Source organism: Nymphaea colorata, chromosome 4 (genome assembly GCF_008831285.2).
Source record: "Nymphaea colorata isolate Beijing-Zhang1983 chromosome 4, ASM883128v2, whole genome shotgun sequence".
NCBI lineage: Eukaryota > Viridiplantae > Streptophyta > Magnoliopsida > Nymphaeales > Nymphaeaceae > Nymphaea > Nymphaea colorata.
This window is the reverse complement of record NC_045141.1, coordinates 903926-921934: the sequence shown is the minus strand read 5'-3', so window position 1 is coordinate 921934 and position 18009 is coordinate 903926. Positions and strand designations below refer to the sequence as shown.

Genomic DNA, 18009 nt, shown 5'->3' with positions numbered 1-18009 from the left:
GATCTCTTGTAGCTATAATTTTGGATCTGATATGAGCGTGATCTCCTTCAGCTGCAGTCTTGTTGACATGGGCATTATCTTTTACAGCGACAATCTTGGAGCTGATTGTGTTGATGCCGAGTGTACAACAATCAAGCATGGAATGCCCAGCAATTCCTTAGCAGTTTTGTTACAAGTAGCAGGATAACTCAAGGGAAAATTGGTCTTGCTCCAGGTCCAAGCAAGTGGAGACATTAAGTTGTTTCTGCTGTAATTCTTTTCAGACAAGGTCATTTTGAGTTTCAAGAGGCTAACTTTTTTAGTATAGAAAGACACAATGTCTTCTAGTTTGTAAATTTTATACATTCCCATCTTTTTTTGTATTTTGTTCTATTCTCATTGAAATAAAGGCTTTGGGTGGCATCTGATGCAAACCTTCCCACCAGGAGGCCGAGAACTAGGGCCAGCAAGGCCAAGAGAGTCAAGCACCATCGGCCAACATGATGAAAAGCAATGATGAGCTAAGGGAGGCTAACATAGAACTTGAAGTTGATGTAGCGGGCGGTGTGGGCGGAGCATCATCAGCGGAGCGCGGGCAGCGGGCTGAAGACTTCAAGGCAGAATAGGCACGGGAACTAGACCTAGATCCGGTTATAGCGATTTCGAACCCTGAGTCTAGTCCTGACCCAGTCCACACGTGGCAAGCCTAAGGCCTAACTTAGGCAAGTTATATGGCTGAACCCATGAGGGAGAGGCCAAACTCACTAAACATTCGAGACGTCTCGTCTCGGTCTCCTTTTATGCTTTTGCTTTATAGTTGAGTCGTTTCATTTCAGCAAGTGTCTCGGTTCTCATGTTAAGAACCGGTTTTATTTCAAGTACTTAAACTCTTTTGTAAGTCTTTTTTCATTATGCAATCAAGAATTAGAAGTTGAGTTTTTCGTGTGAATTGGCTCTTGCCTCTCTCTTCCCTTCATCGTCTTACCGCCGGTGATCGGAATCCAAAGGCTCCAACCGGTGGCTCTGGTTGAAGCAAAACAAGCTTGTAGACATTCCTCGAGGCTACCGGAATTTCTCTTGGAGTTACTTCATCCTACGCATAATTCCCCGACTGAATCGCCATCTTCTTACAGTGCAACTTCTTCATCCCCGGAAGGAGTTAGAGGCAGGAGAAGATAATCGGGAAGGCTTGGAGGAGAGCGACTCGTGGCTCTAGTCGCCTAGTACCCAAGCGCACGACTCCGGCTGCAAGAGAAGAGGTAGGTGCCGATAATATCCCGGCTCCTTCCCTACTTGAGCAGAGCAGAGGACTAGTTGAAATCGTCCCTAGTAGGCCACTTGATCTCTGCTAAAAACAGAGAGAAAGAGTGCCGGAAAGGAGGATCGAGACTAGCTCTTAGGAGACTGATTTTCACGGTAAGAAACCGAGAGAGCTCGTCGGAATTCTGTTGGTAGACGGCCAATAGAATTTCAGTGAAATTGATCGGTTAATTCCCTTGGAAACTCGTCCACGGCAGCAGCAATCCAAACCCCACTCAGTAAAGGGATTGCTGTCGAAGAAGGAGATAGAAATTCCCCAAAAGTGAGCAAATTCGTATTCACGACTTGGCGGAATCAAACAGCCATCGGGCGGACGTTGCAGGCAAATTCTGAAGCAAAGCAGGGCGGGTTTCACTCTCTCGCTTATTCCAGTAGCATCGCCCTGGCCTTAGCAACATCCCCACCAAATTGCATGCAAATCCGTCCAACCATCGCGGAGAACCAGCTTTCGGTAGAAATTCCGTCCCTGCTCGCCGGAATCTTGAACGCTGCAATTTTTCAGTCCAAAACCGAGAGGCACTCAATAACTTCTGGTTTTCCCAACTTGCCCATGGTCAGTGTTATTGGTTATTAAGTTAGAATTTAATTGGCGAGGGCATTGTAGTCATTCCACCTCATAAGCCCTTAAAGAAAAGGAAACCAGCAGTGAGCGTTAAACGCAGCAGCTCCCTTTGGGGCTTCTCGCCTTAACGCTGGGAGTTACACTTCTCCCTATCACCTCTCAACTTCAACAGTCCTCTCCACCCACACCATTAGCCTCTTCACCTCCTCTTGAAACTGTCCCTAAAGCCTCACCAGCCCAAGAGTCTTACCCTCTTAACTCGCCACTTGTCTAACTCTTGAATCCTCATCATTACCCCACTTTGAGTTATAACCCCATCTCCCCCTTGTGCATAACACCTATACCCTCTTGTATGACCCTTTGGCTCTCCCCAAACCAAAACCGGCACCATCTTAAGTGCTCCACTCCTCACGCCACCTTGCCTCTCATCATTAGCCTCACATTAACTCTCCACTCAATGACCTTATCCAGCCCTCACGTGAATTAAGCTCCTTTCCATCCAAGTCTCTTAGTTTCCTCCCTTGGTGTAACCCATCCTCATAACCGACCATACTCATTAAGAGCCACCTCTCATCATTAGGAGCCATCTCACCTAGCCTTAATTTCACTCTCTCGTAGGATTAACCCTCCACCAACATACGCCTGACCCTTAGTCTATCTCTAAGCCATAACCAACCCCTTAGCAATTAATCTCCATCTCCCGGCTCTATACAACCTAACCCAAATCGAGCCTACCTAATCCCACTCCGAGCTCACTCCTTGTTCCGGGCTCGGTTTGACCCCTTGGAGTCCATTAGCTAGGTTCATCTCCAAGGATTGCACGTGATCAAGTTAGCATCTCTACTACCGCAAGTAAGACATCTTGCAGCCTCCCTCGCTGCAACCATCTCCCGACATCTTCCTAGGCGCCAAGGTGACCTCGGCCAGGTGGGCCGAGCCCCTGCCTCCATCCGGGCGCTCCTCCATCACTTTGCTGCCTCTCTCGGCCGACCGAGGCCTGCAGCAGCCACACTCCATCCACTCCTATTGCCGAGATCCACGATCACTCTCGGCCAGATCTTACTAGAAGACCAGGCGTCCTAGACAAGGCGGGTCTAGCCTCCCCTCCACCTCCTTGCTGAGATATCCGAGAGTGGCTAAGCCGCTGGTTTTCTCTCGGATCCTATTGCTGTTTAAGTCGATCTCTCATCGGCTAGGTAACTTCTAAACATCCTATAGAACGGGGTTATTGGGTGCATTTGCTTTCTAAGCCAGGCTCTAGCCATTTGCTACTGTCGGTAGTCCCTCCAAGGCACCTTGCCAAGGACACGACTGTGAGTAGCTAGACCACCAATGGGAAAGGGCATGGTTTGGCCATTCTTAGGGATTGTATGCATGGTTTGGGAACGAATGATGAGTGAGTTGTGAGAGTTAAATCTGTATCGCTCGCGTTTGTACTAGCCTTAATCCCCTCAGTTTTGTAATATGATTGAAGACTTGGGATAGGGAAAACATACTTGTATCTTATACCCAGGGTACTATTAAGCCGGGGTTGCTGTCCGGCGGGAAAAGTTTTGTAAATATAATTTGCTTAAGTGTGGACTTTAGGCTCCCGCGAGTTGATCCTGGACTTGGGATCTATTCTCAGGCGTAGAAATCGCTAGCCGGGTCTAGGTTCCCACCAGCATCTCAAGTCCTTGTGATTCTTTTTCCTTCCTTATTTGTTGCATCCATCTTAAGATGATAGTTCCTCTCCATCATAACAATACATTGTTGATTTTTTGGACGGACTACATATTAAGAGTAAAAGTAAGTTATGGGTTGACAAATAATAAGCCCTATAAAATGGTCCTTTCAGTTTTAAATTTTTTTCCCTGTGCAAAAAAGGTTTTGGTCACCAAACTTTGTTGTTGGCAAGGTGAGGATGTTGGTTTTATATTATAAATTTAGAGTGGTATGGTGCCTCACTTGTATGTAGGTCCAACCTCATTTGAGGATATGGGCCCTCTTTCTCAAGTCACGATGGGAGCAGTAACTTAGTTATTGTTATAATGAAAATTATTTCTTTTAACAAATAATTAATTTTCTATTTTGTATGATAACCATGAGATGTGGCTAAGCGTATGTTGGTTAATGGAAAGGTATGTTCTGGGGAGGAACTGATCTAGTTCCTGCTATAGATGATAGCCAGTACCAAAGAGGTTAATAGCAGTATAAATTCTTGGACTGATACACTGTTTTACAACTACTAAACTCTCTATAAGATTGCATCCCTACATGGAGCCCTTAATATCTACTAAACTTTGTTATCTCCCTTCCGCTTCTGCTCTTCAATTTCGTCAGACATACCTACTAATCCATCTGTTGTAAGGGTTTGTGATGCCTAACTAGGACCCCTATCCTTCAGAAGATCCATGATTTGAACAAACTCCAGAGGAAGGTCCAGGTATGTCTGTTACCACCCCAAATAAAAAAAAAGAATATATTCAATATATTTGGACAAATCTCCATGATTTTGATCAATTCATCCTTCGCTTTGATGACTGATCACACGTGCATCACATTTGGATCTAATTTCGAACTTTGGACCCAAGCTCAACCCCAATTTAGAGTTGTTCCATGCTTTTGATCCAAATTCAAATACGAATCCAGTCCAAATCTCAGCCCTAGGTCCAAAACAGATCTCTAGAATCATATCTGAATTCAAATCTCAGATTTAGATCCAAATTTGTGGTACAGATCCAAAATTCAATATCAGATCTAGATCCAGATCCAATATCATACCTCGATCTAAAAAAGCCAAAGTCCATAATTGAACCCGAAAAGTGAAATCATGTCCAGAATATAAAAAATTGGTCATGCATCTGAATTAGATTCAAAACCCAAAATTTGGATCAAATCAAAATTCCAACTTAAAATCCTAAAAGGAGTCCAAGAATCAAATTCAGACGCTATCGAGGCTCATGCCGAGGAGCCTCCTCTTTGCTTTTCAACACAATCTTGCCTCATAGAATTTAAAAACTGTGTTTAAAATGTATTTTTAGCCTAAAAACAGCTATTTAATTCATAATCCCAGTCTTTGGCAGTGCAAGGGGGCAAAGCATCCCTCTTAGTTAAAGCCTATGAAAATAAACAAAAAAGCATAAAAAAAATTCAAAAAATGAAATTCGCTTGAAATCTTGATAAATTAAAAAAAAAATCAAAATTTGGGTTTTTATTTCAAAATCCTCTATAAGTGTCCCACACTTCTTCATCCTTGGGTATGAGTTAACCTTTGGGGAACTTCTTGAGCCCTCAAACTTAAAGTTTTAGAAGTTTTTCCCTAGCTCTCTCCCTTTCTCTTCTCTTCTCCCCCTCTTCTAACACTTAGGCTTCTTCAACCTTGGCTTCCATCCTCTTCTTCAATCTTCATTCTTCAATGGAGCAGGTGGAGATCCCTTGAAAAGCTTCATCAACAACTCGGTGTCCCTTTTTGAGAGGTTCTTGATAATCCAAAGTAGAGGATTCACCCTTCTTCAACTAAGCTATCTAGAGGTATGTAGTCATTTCTCTTTTTTGTTCCATTCATCATCTCCTCATAGCCATGAAAGAAAGCACTAAAAATCTCCTCTTTGGAGTCAAGAAACTTTTAAGTGCACCGGAAGCATTAGCAAAGTGAAGTAAAATTATATTTTCTTCCTCTATTATCAATACAAATAGACACAAAATCTGTTTCTTTCCTTCTATGCTCGTTGGATGTAGGCATATCCTATGTCTTTATGATAATATGCATACATGGCTATTTGATTTTTTAATTCATATGTGAATGAATGGTGAGAATGAGAGTTTGAGATGAAATTTCCTTTCTAATGCATTGATGTTTGAGGTTGAGGCATGTCCAACCTAGAAAAACCCTATGAATATGTGCATGTTAAAATGCATTCTCATAACATCCCTACAGTTAAGATTGACTACTTTATTTTTCATGATAAATCACTTGTTAATCACCCGATTAGTGATTCTAAGAGAAGATCTCTTTGCCATTAATTTTTCATTTCATTATAGCTAGATTCCCTCTCATACCCAACAAAAGGAGAGACATGCTTTCTTGTAGTAGATAAGAGCAAATGAAATATGATTATTTATTTATATATGTACATGTATATAAATATCTTTTGAATCTTGTTTTTAAAAACAAATATAAAAGTAAAAGTTATCTCTAAAAAGGCTATTAAGACTTAGCCTAGGCTCTCTCATGAGCTCAAGTTCTTTTATGGCCTACATAAAAAGATTGAAGTCAAAAATTCTCAAAATTATCTCTCGATCTTAGTTTCAAAATTACAAAAAAGAAGTTAGAGATGAAATATCTCCTTGCTGGAAAATTTTCTTGTCTTGATTCTTAATCTCCCTCTTACTAGTTTCTCTTTTTCTATATTTTCTTCTCTTTTAAGATATCTATCTCATTCTCTTTGATTTTCTTTTAAAATCTCTCTTGTCTCCCTCTCTAACTTCAAAAGCTCTTTTCTATAAATTTTCATATTCTCTCTCTCTCTCTAAAACTTCTTTCTTTTCTCCCTCTCTTGAAACTTTTATATCTTTTTATAAAAAAATTTAAAATCACTTTTTGTAAAAGTTTTTGTATTTTATCTACGTCTCTCTTTCTTTATTTTTTAATTTTAAAATCCCTCCTTTTATAAGTTTCTCTACTTTATTTCTCTCTCTCTCTTTTTCTTTAACTTTAAAATCTCTCGTTTATAAATTTTTATATTATATATATACATATATGTCATAAAAAATTCTCTTTTTATTAGTTTCTCTATTTTACTCACTCTCCTGAACATCTTTCTCTCTCACACCTAGTTTTAAAATCTCTCCCTCCCTTACAATTCTCTTTCATCGTTTCTTTCTTTTATCACTCTTTAGCTTTCTCTTAAAGTTTCTTTCTCTAGTTTCTCTTCCAATTTCTTTCATTCTCTTAAATTTTCATTCTCTTTTTTTTAATTAAAATTTCTCTCACTTATAAGTTTGCTCTATTTATTTTGTCTTTTTCTCAAAAAAAATTCTTTTGCAGTTGACAATCATCATTTTTTCCAATTACTCTTTCTCTACTATAATCTTTCTCCCTCCCCCAAATGTTTTTTCTTTAAAATCTCAAATTTCGATTTTTGTTTATTGACTTCAAAAAGGCCAAAACTTAAGTAATGCATCCAACATTAGAGCCATGTTTGATGGACTACAATGCCAATATATTTTCAATTTTTTTTATTTGAAAAGAATATCATGGTAGTAAGTTTTGTTCAATAAAAGACATACACCAAAGGCATGAAAATGTAGATGTGATAGTACAAATGTTTTTAAATGAATGTTATGGTAGGAATAAACAATTTATTTTTTAATATATAAAATCAATGTATTCATACATTCACAATCACTTATGAAATTCACAAATGATTATAAGCACTTCTCTGAAGAACTTAAACAAAATGAGATGGAGCACTAATTAGGTACTAACCAAATTAGAGCAATATTTTGAACCTATTTAAGATTCCAAGAGAACTCTAAATCGATTGCAAAAGAAGTCATTAAAATATCAACCTTCGCTTCCCAAATTTCAAGGCTACTTGCAAAAGTTCTAAAAGATTTCTCAAATTGAAATGGTTTTTTCGCTGAAAATTACTTCAAACTTTTCTCATCTTTAGATAAATGTTTGTGAGATACTTATCTTTAAAAGAATTTCCTTACTAACCACCACATTGCATTTAGGATGAAAAAGATGTTCAAGTGAACATGAAATATATTGAGAGCGAACATAGCCCTTAGATTAATTATTTCTAGTAAAGGTACTAGGAATGGCCAATCTATGCACCAATGGGCGAGTCCCCTTTTCCTCTATAAAATTTACTTTTCTAAAGCACTCCAAAAACAAAAACAAATTTTGGGGCATAGGGCTGCCAAGTTGAGTTATACCCTTTGCTTCATAAAGGTAACTTGTGTAAAATTTAAATTAGTAACCAAGTAAGAGAAAAACAATGGAGAAAAAAGAAAAAAATTGAGTCCTAACAAGTTCAAGTGTTTCTGACTATGTTTTATACTTGTTCATAGACCTGAATTTTCCATGCAAACTTGATCTCATTGCTGATATCCAAGTACATGCTGAAGTTGAAAAGTTCCCTTACACAGCCATCGTACCTTAAAAATTCAGACAAGTAGCAGTATCCCATTTTAAGTTGTGATGCAGAAAATATAAAAATGTTGCACATTTCAGACAATCAAAAGGTTTCCTTATTATGATATCAGCCTTGTATGAATGTAGTTGCTAAAAGGACAGTGCATGCTAATAGGGAGATAGGCAGCAGAAAATCAAGAATTTCTCCTGCCTTGGCAATGGCTTATGGTAAAACAAGATTCTGTGCAAATAGGAAAGTGAAATTAAGGAAGAAAATGAAAGCAGATTTAAGACAAAGGAGGTTTCCAGGTCAAATTGGGATGAAAGTGACCAGAAATTTCTAAAGATGTGAAATAAAATGTGCACAAGTATAACATGAATCTGTGATCAACTCATTCTATTTTCACGTGCTTGTTTAATTTTCAGCACTTATATTGATGTATCTGACTATCGAAATTTTTAGTTGTTACATTGTTATTCTGCAATAAGAAATACACAAGCTAATTGGAGACCGTGACATGTTTAGCCTTTTCGTTTTTGGTTTTTTAGGTGAAGTTGCAAGGTATTCAAGGAGTGACCTTCTAGACTTGGAGAAGAGAAACTTCTCAGCAGTTTGCCCAGTTTTGGTCCCCTACTGATTTTTCATCAGCCAAGCTCCTTTGCTGGTTGGAGCTGAATCAGCTGATTTCAACTCTATTGCAAACTTCCAACTGTTTGCCCCTGAATAAAGAGTTAGATAATTTTTGTTGGCAATTGACATAGCATCAGAATGCATCTACTTATGTTTCTTTAGGTTGTTAGACTTCCAAGCCATAACAATAAGGGTACTTTTCCATATAATGGACACAACAATAACCTCTTTTCAACAGGCAAGCTGGGGTTTGTTGAACCCTACTTAGAAGTTACAATAATTAAAATATATACATATTAACAGAAAGGCCTCCATGATGGAGTTGTATGCTGCCTCAGTTATAACCAGTGGGGGAGGCAGCATGAGCCTATCCATGAGGGTAATTTAAGTATAGTTAAATGCCATACAAAATTGTGAGAAATTAGCATGAACGTCCAGTCCATTGATAGAACAACTGCATATCTATAATTTGTTGCAACTACACTTTCACCTATGGGTTGAATGGGGGATAAAGCAGGTAGGGATGTCAAGATTCGGATCAGATATACCTAATATCCGATTTTTCGGATATTCATATATTCGGATTCGGATTAGGTTTCGAATTCAGATGAGAAGAAGTTTATACCATATCCAAATCCGACTTTAAAATCTACATCCGAATCCGAGTTTTATTTATACTTGAATCTGATTTGAATCCGAATTTTAAGTTATATCTGAATCCGAACCGAATTTTAAATTATATCCAAATCTGATCTGAATTCGAACCTAGAGCATGAGTTGGTGTCCTCACGTTTTGAAGTTGTGACCTATGAATGGTTGGGCAAAAGGTCTAGCTAAATGCACCAACTTAAAGTTATGACATTAAAAAATGTAAATTGTATATGAAAGAGTATAATCTCATTAAGAGGTAATGACTTTTATGAAGTTGCATATAATAATAATAAAAAATTACCATATTACCATTTAACTTAAATAATTTGAAACTATATCACATAAAATTAATTAATTAATAATTTATATTATATTTAATTGAACGTTTTTGTGTAAACAAGGAAGCAAACTATTATATTTAAGGCATCAACTAAACATTATATCTTAAATAATATATTTATTTAATTAACATTAATAAAAAAAACTTGTATCAAGAAATTTTAATAAAATGAGTGTTCTTAAAAATATGAAAATTAATCGCTAAAAATATATATTTAATGTGAAATAATTGTTGGTAAGTTTATCGTGTATAAAACAAATTAAAAAATTATGTTTTGGCTTCCCTTAAAATTTTAAAACTATAGTTTGGCTCTTGCAACAAAACAACTCGTAAGTTTATCGAATATAAAAAAAAATTAAAATTATGTTTTGGCTTCACTTAAAATTTTAAAATTATAGTTTGACTTTTACAACAAAACAACTCGTAAGTTTATCGTATAAAAAAAAATTATATTTTGGCTTCACTTAACATTTTAAAGAAATGAATTTAAGTGTGTCATCTAAACAACTCGTAATTCTTTTTTTTACTAGTATATTCGACTTTCATACTTTCTTCATAATAATTGTTAAATCAGGTGACCCATATTATTTTTCATTAAAAAGACATCATTTAATAATTTTTTCTTATTTCATTGAGTTAATTGAAATAATTTGTGTCACATCCGTAAAAAGAATGTTTAATGATATATCAGATAATTTATTAGACCTCCTACCTTTATTACAATAGTTTTTTTTACATAAAAATGTATAATTACTCTAATTATATATAAAATAGTTATTAAATCGAACAATTTATTATAAAACATATTTTTTTATATGTTTTCTATATTTTTTCCACAAGTTTTCCATATAATTTGTATATTTTTTCCATAGGTTATTCATATGACATTTCATACTTTTTTCATATCAATTGTGCGTATTGAACATTGATTTTATTATTTTTAAATAATAACATATTTTGATGGAGTAAACTATTATTTGATGATAATATCAAGTGACCTCTATTATTTCTCATTTAACAAAAACATTATTTAATGGTTTTTTCTAATTTCATTGAGTTAATTAAAAACCTTTTATTTTATATCTGTAAAAAGAGTGTTTCAATGATGTCAAACCTTCATTCTTCCACATTCTCACTAACTTTTTGGGTTAGCCCTCTTAGCTTTATTGCAATAAGTGTTCTTTTACATAAATTTGTATTATTCAATCAAACCATATAATTTATTAAATCAAACAATTTATTGTTTTCTTACTAGTTAAAGGTTTTTGTTTTTAAATTTGTGAATTATGTTTTGTATATCAAATATTTAAGACTTTTGGACATATTATATGATTATACAAAATAATTTACTTGATTAATTAAATAAATAATTGATAGTTTAATAAATGAAACTTTTTTATGAGTTACTAGTTGTTTCATATTAAATATATTTATTAACGGTTAATTTTCATATTTTTAAAAACGCTCATTTTATTGAAATTTCTTAATACAAGTTTTTTTATTATTTTAATTAAATAAATACATTATTTAAGAAATCTTGTTTAGTTGATGTCTTAATTATAATAGTTTGCTTGTTTACAAAAAAATGTTTAATTAAATATTATATGAATTATTAATTAATTAGTTTTATGTGATATAGTTTTGAATACTTTAAGTTAAATGTTGTATATGGTAACTATTTGACTATTATTATATGTAAGTTTATGGAAAACATTACCTCTTAATCAGATTATACCTTCATATACAACTCATATTTTTATTCAATCAGAACTTTAAGTTGGTGTGTTTGGTTAGCCATTTTGCCCAACCATTCATAGTCTCAACTTCAAAACGTGGGAACACCAACTCAAGGTTCGGATTCGGATTTCAACACTTGCATTTTGGATTTGGATATCAACTCGTGGTTCAGATTCGGATATCAACTCGTGATTTGGATTCAGATATCAAGATGTAATTCAGATTCAGATATCAACTCAGGATTTGGATATACGGTTAAGTATCTGATCAGATATTTACTTAAAACTGAATCTGAATTCGTATCCGATCGGATAAGATGGTTGAGTATCCATCGGATATTTACTTAAAACCGAATCCGATTGGATGTTATTTCTTAAATCTGAATCCAATCTGATTTTCTTATTCGGATGTTAAATTGCTTACTATATCCAAATTTTTAAAGGCATTTCGAATGGATATCCAATCCGAATCTGATCCGTTGACTTCCCTAAAAGCAGGAAAGATAATGCCAATAATAAGCATGCCTGAAATGTACCAAAACAAGATGATGTGGATACTCTGCAATGACTGTGGTACCACATTTGAGGTCCATTGTCATATAATCGCACACAAATCCCCTGCTTGCAATTCTTCTTCAATAGACGAAGTGAAGACTTGACCCCACTAGATATTATCACCCGTACATGTTGTTGTCCTCAGCAAAGACCAGAATGTTCCTCCTTTATAACAGCTGAAAGGATGCTGCAGCTCCAACCTTGCCACAGTTTCTTTGCCTATTATCTGCACAAGAAAAAATTCTTCCACGTTGGGAAAGAATACCTTCATGCAATATGGGCTGCACAAAGAGTCGGGCTACTCGAGCTCGACTCGTAAGCACATTCAAGCTGCTTATTTAGTTAAACGAGTCGAGCTCGAGTTGACGAGTCGACTCGTTTAACTAATCGAGTCCAGTTCGAGTTCATTTGAGTGGTTACAGCTCGCCTCGGTTCGATTAGTTAATGAACCGGTTTTTTTAAAACCGGTTCAAATGAGAAAGCGGGAAACTCTTTTCGAGAATTTAGGGTTTCCTACTTTCTTTTTTTCGTTCTCACTTCTCCCTCTCTGAGCTCTCTCCGACTCCGACTCTCCCTCTCTTGCCTCTCGGTCTCTCCGACTTCACCTTCTCTTCTCTAGTTCTCCCGTCTCCGACGTCTGCACTTCCAGGTCTCTCCCTCGCGCTCTCTCTCTCTGTTTGTTTCCTGAGGAAGAAAAAGAAATCAGTTGCTCGATCTTAGGAGGAAGACCATCATTGGCATATTTTCTGATCCGTTGGTGTGATGATCTTTGGAACCCTTTTCTTTTCCATTGGTCACGATCTTTTGGTTTGTTGCTGACAGGCGGAGTCGTCGTTTCTTCCTCCCGGCGACGATACCAGAATGACTCATATCCTTGATAAACTGAGAATATTTTAAATGTCTTCTCCTTTTTAGTGTTTATTTGCTCGATGGTAGTTTGTGTCGGAAAAAGTAATCGTGGGAATACCTGTTTCCTTCGGCGATCTTCTATTCAAAACCCCAATAATCCGTGTTTTTCGTGTATTTTTTGTGAGAATCTAATGCCGTTTCTGCGTCTCAAGACATGCCTTTATTGATATTTTATCCCCTCTTTTTCTTCACTGTTTATTGGTTTTGTGATTGAGATGTGCTTTACCTTGACGAGATAGCCCACGGGGAAACCAGAGAGAGCGAGATCTGGAGAGGGCTCAGGCAAGGAACCCCAAGGGGAAGGGCGGAGATGATGGGTTGACTCCGGAACAGAGAAGGGAAAGGTAATCTTCTCCTTTGTCCCTTATCCCATTTTTGCTCTTGTTTTCATCTGTTAATGGCTTTCTTCAATTGCTCATGGTGCGGGAGCTGGTCTTGTGAACTGGGTTGTGCTTTTGAATCTTTGATTGCTTGTGTGTGGACTCGTTCTTGTTTTGTTTCTGCATTTTGGGTATTTAGGTTTTTGGAGTGAGTTGGTTTTTCGTTTTTTTTTAAGATGGTGATAATGGTTGCGATGTGTTCGTCTTCTCTATTATAATATACTTTATTTCGTTTGATTGATGGTTCCCTTTTGGTTGGTGTTGGCGTCGTGTCCCCCCTGGATGCCAAGGCGCTCCAGGAGAAGGCGGCGAAGAAAGCTGCGGGGGGGAGAAGCAGCAGCATCCGGGAATGCGGGAGGCAATAAGGGCACTAACAAGAAGTAGCATTAGTCACAAGGTTCGATTCGGTTATCAGGGTTCCTTGATCCTTTCTTTGTGACCTCGCCTCCTGTCAATTGTATGTTCGTCCAGTTGGATCTATCATGATGTAAAACCATTATACAAGTGCCGATAAAGAGAGAACGACTGTTTATTTGCTTTGTACTTTGTTGTTCCCTGACCTGTTTATGAATGCCAGGTTCTCCTTTCAATCGATGCATTGTCCCTTTTCAATCTGGTTTTATGGTTCTTTTTGTCTTTGCTTGTTATGCTTGCTTAATTAGTCCTGTCACTGTGATCTATAATCCAAGGTTAGGAACTTAGGATTACTACATAGCCTTTCCTTTGTTTTTTTATGTGTGTAAAGTTCTTTAATCTTTTGTTGCTTCCACATTTTTGAGGATCTTAACCCTCATTCCAGTTATGTTGCCGATGAATATTTGATGGTCTATCTTGAATTTGAGATGTTGTGAGGCTTCTTGGAAATCGTTTATAACCATGATCTCTTACTTTTCTTCAGGTGAAGAGTCAGAGATAGAGAATGCCTTTAAAAATGCAATGCCTTGGCTTACTGATGATATTGGCATCAAAGATGTTCAAAACCCAATACAACATGGTATGAGTTTGGTTCAGTGGATGAATATGCAGCAGAACCTCCAGATTCTTGGTTCGGTTATTCAAGCTGACTGTTTTCCCTCCATGACACCATCACAATTACATAATGTTGGTGTGGATGATCCTTCAAAGCAATTAGCCCTTCAGGGCCATGTCCTACCATTATCTAACCTGCAGTTTGGACTACCCAACTTGCAGCAGCAAACTCAACAACTAGATAGTCTTCAACAGCAAAATAGGACTTTGGCAAACCCCTTCACACAGACACAGAAACCAGGAATCGCTGGTCAACAACTGCAGCAACAGCAACAACAGCTGCAGCAGCAGCAACAACAACAAGTGTCACAAGCAGCTCTTCAGTGCCTTATCAGTCAACCATTGACACAATCTCAGCTACAAAACCAGCTGCTGCAACAGAATCTCATCCAGTCTAAACTGCAACAGCAGCAATTGCTTGGAGTGAACCAGCAGCAATTACTTCTTTCCAATCAGAATCCCCTCCAATCTTCTCTTCTGCAACAAAGTTTGCAACTCCAAAAGCAGATCCCAGAGCAACAACAAAGTGTTGTCCAACAACAACAGCAACAACAACAACAGTTTCCATTAGCTGCAAATAGGAAAATATATAATGTTCACAAGATCTGACTCCCAACCCCTATGATGTTTAATTTTGTCAACTCAAATAGGACCTCTTATTATTATTATTTTTTTAAGTTGAAGTTTTTTCAGGAAATCGTAGGCAAAAAATAATTATGAGGATAAACATTAATGGAACATTTGATTTCCTTGGTAACGAGTTAATCGAGCTCGATAAGGATGAGTACCAAACGAGTTAATCGAGCTCGAGCTCAACAAGGATGAGTATACTTTAAACGAGCTTATCGAGCTTAATGCTTGAGCTCGACAAGTGACTATCGAGTCGAGTTCGAGTCAGGATAGGTGAGCTATATTCGAGTTCAAGCCGAGTCGAGCTCGTGTCTTACTTAGTCGAGCTGATCGGGCTCGACTCGGCTCGTTTTCAGCCCTACAAAAAAGCGGTGATTTTGCTGGTCGGAGATGGTTCCTTTGTGCCATAAATTGAGTGCCACATTTTTTGGCTGGAACTCATTTTCTTCTGCGACTGCACTCTTATTTTGGACGTAAGACTTGAAGTTAAACCTGCGGAAAAATCAGTTTTCAACTTCACAAGTTTACCTAATACCGGAACTTCCTAAGAAACATTGTCCTTGATTACAAGCCAAGGATGCTAGCAAGCCGTTTTTTACAAAGGTGTTCGATTACCTCTGATCTGAACAAGTCTTGAATACTCAGAATTTGAAATCCGTGGACTTAGTAAAAGACCCTCTACTCTTTGATCTTAGAGGAGACACCTTTTTTGACAGAAGGAGGAACTTTGGTCTTCTGTTTTCACTTGGTGGTTCTCTAATCGGTGTTCACCATACATTAGGTTCCATGATGTTCAGGTGGCTCTCCTTTACGGACCTGTAGAATTTAGTTCTGCAAGGAGAATTTTGGATACTTTAAGAAGCAGCAATGGGCCCAAACCAATAGCACACTGATATATGATGACAAATTCTAGCGGGAATTAAAAACCTTCAACTTATCTGATGCCCCAAAGTAGCCTCGATTTGCAAGAGAACAAGAAGTATGAAAGATCAAAAGAAACGTTAACAGGAAGAGGAACACATCAAAATAACATAGCCTGAAAAGTCTACAATCTAAAGCATGCTTGCTCGACCATTGTGAAGGAATGATTAAATGTTCATTGACACATTTCAATCTAAGTCACACGGACTCTTTTATTTTACTACTGCACCCGAGTCGCATGTGCACCAGACATGGGTGCGGCTCCGACTCACACCTGAACCCAGTCAACGTGAATCTCAGGTGCACCAGACTATATTTGTCCATTTTTGACACACACCTGACTCATGTCAAACTCAAGTCAGGTGTGGTCAACCCGCGTTCGGTCTAAATGTGTCTCATCTTTTGGTACTATTGTTATATACATTTTTAGCATTTTATTTTAGATGCTTGTTGAGTTGTTTTTGAATCTCTTATAAAAGTTTCAAAGTTCAACTAACAAATATATATTGTCAGTCGTGTATATATACAGTCGTGCATATATACTTTGCAAGTGATATAGTGATATATTGTCATCTTATAAACTTATAATATATAATCTAAGCTTATATTGTCTTGTTCTTTTAAAGTTTTAATTTCAAATTTTCAATTTCTACTTCTATGATTCTATCAATTTTTATGTTTTATGTTAGACCGTTAGTATGTCATGTTACTAAATTACTATATATAATATAATATATATAATATATGTTGTTATGGTATTTTCTTATGTAATACAATTATGCAACTATGTTTATATACATTGATAACTAAATTGTAATAATAATATATATATTCTTATTTTATAATATAATAATAAATTAATAATAATAATAATAATAACAAAATACCTTCTCTTCACCACCACCGCAACTAAATTTTTTGAAATGTGCCACTTCGGCACCTGCACCCACACTCCGCTCTCATCCGCTCTCAAAGATTTCAACAAACACTTGGCTTCCATTATCTCCCACATCTTGGCGTCGGCAGCCAAGAGCGGGTGGTTAGCCTACGCCTTCGCAGCTGTTTGCCTCGCCTCCATCTGCATCATCCGCTGCTCTACCTCCCTCCACCGATCACCCTGAATCCGACTGCAAGAAGCCGGAACCAGTGGATGAGGAAGCTAAGCCTTCCTCCATCGCTCCTGCTGGTCGACCAGCTAGAAGAGGATCAGTTGGGCGTTCCCACAATCAACGAAGGGGAAATTTTAGAACCCTAAAAGGGCAAGCCATAGCCTGAGAGTGAGAATAGGAGGGCTCGCCGGTGCTCCCTTTCATTAACCTCAATGGCACAGGTGAAGCCGGCAGGCTCTTCAGCTTCCTACGCAGCAACAATGGAAGGAGGAAGAGAACACTTACCAGAGAAAAGCATGATCGCCGGAATCTACTACCGGCAATCCCCACAAGAAAGAGGATGGAAACCTTCGACAATGCACAGAGAAATTTTTAGAGGGAAGGAAAGAGAAATTAATTCGGGAAGAAAATCCGAGGGTTGTGGAGGGAGGTGGGGGGAGTGGGTTTGTATAAAAAGTTACTTATACTGGAGACTGGAAAAACAGACTGCCAGCGAAAAATTTGAGTGGTGTAAAATCTCAACTATAGCGGTCAATGTATTCCCCGCTGTAGGAATGCCGTTATAAATCTTCCTGCCTAGACCGGTGAAAATTCAGCGGTATAGACTTCCCACCACGTGGGTTTCAAAAAAAAAAAAAAAAAAAGACTATAGCGGTGGTTCTCTCTCAAAAAATATCCCGGTGAAGTTTATCACCGGGCACAATTATACCGGTGAAATCCTCCACCGGTATAATTTCTTTGTCTTTGCTGGTGACTCTTCTTCACTGGTACAACCCTGTTTTTTTTGTAGGGACACATGTCTTGGACTAACAAAAAATTGAAAAACGTATTGTAGACGTGCATCTAATAAATATAAATTTAATTATATGCATACCTACAGAGGAATTAAAACAAAAGGATAGCATGAGATTGGTCACATGGCTTAGAAAAAAATGTAATGGTATGAAACACATATTTAACAGATTGAAAGGAAAATTAATATGTATCTGAGCTAAGTTTAGATGAACTGCAATAGAAACATGGCAAATCACCCTGAAAAGAACCAGAACATATATTAATAAACCTACAACCAGATCTATGGCAATTAATGATACAAAGAAAGGTGCAAGCGAACTGAAATCCTCGTGCAAGTT

The 18009-nt window shown here is 37.3% G+C and overlaps 1 protein-coding gene across 2 annotated transcripts; it reads left to right on the top strand.

Moving 5' to 3' along the window:
• Positions 1–13052: 13052 nt before the first annotated feature.
• LOC116252198 (auxin response factor 19-like) lies at positions 13053–14893 on the top strand. 2 transcript variants are annotated; one of them, XM_031626315.2, is made up of 3 exons: positions 13053–13151; positions 13478–13584; positions 14086–14893. In XM_031626315.2, the coding sequence occupies exon 3, from the start codon at positions 14124–14126 to the stop codon at positions 14823–14825; it is 702 nt and encodes a 233-aa protein (XP_031482175.1). In that variant the 5' UTR covers positions 13053–13151; positions 13478–13584; positions 14086–14123; the 3' UTR covers positions 14826–14893. The 2 variants fall into 2 exon arrangements, with proteins under 2 accessions (XP_031482175.1, XP_031482174.1); XM_031626314.2 differs by lacking the exon at positions 13478–13584.
• The last annotated feature ends 3116 nt before the right edge of the window (positions 14894–18009 follow it).

What these genes read in the sequence shown, in the direction of transcription:
- LOC116252198 (XM_031626314.2), top strand. Translation starts at nt 14,124, where the DNA reads ATGCCTTGGCTTACTGATGATATTGGCATCAAAGATGTTCAAAACCCA.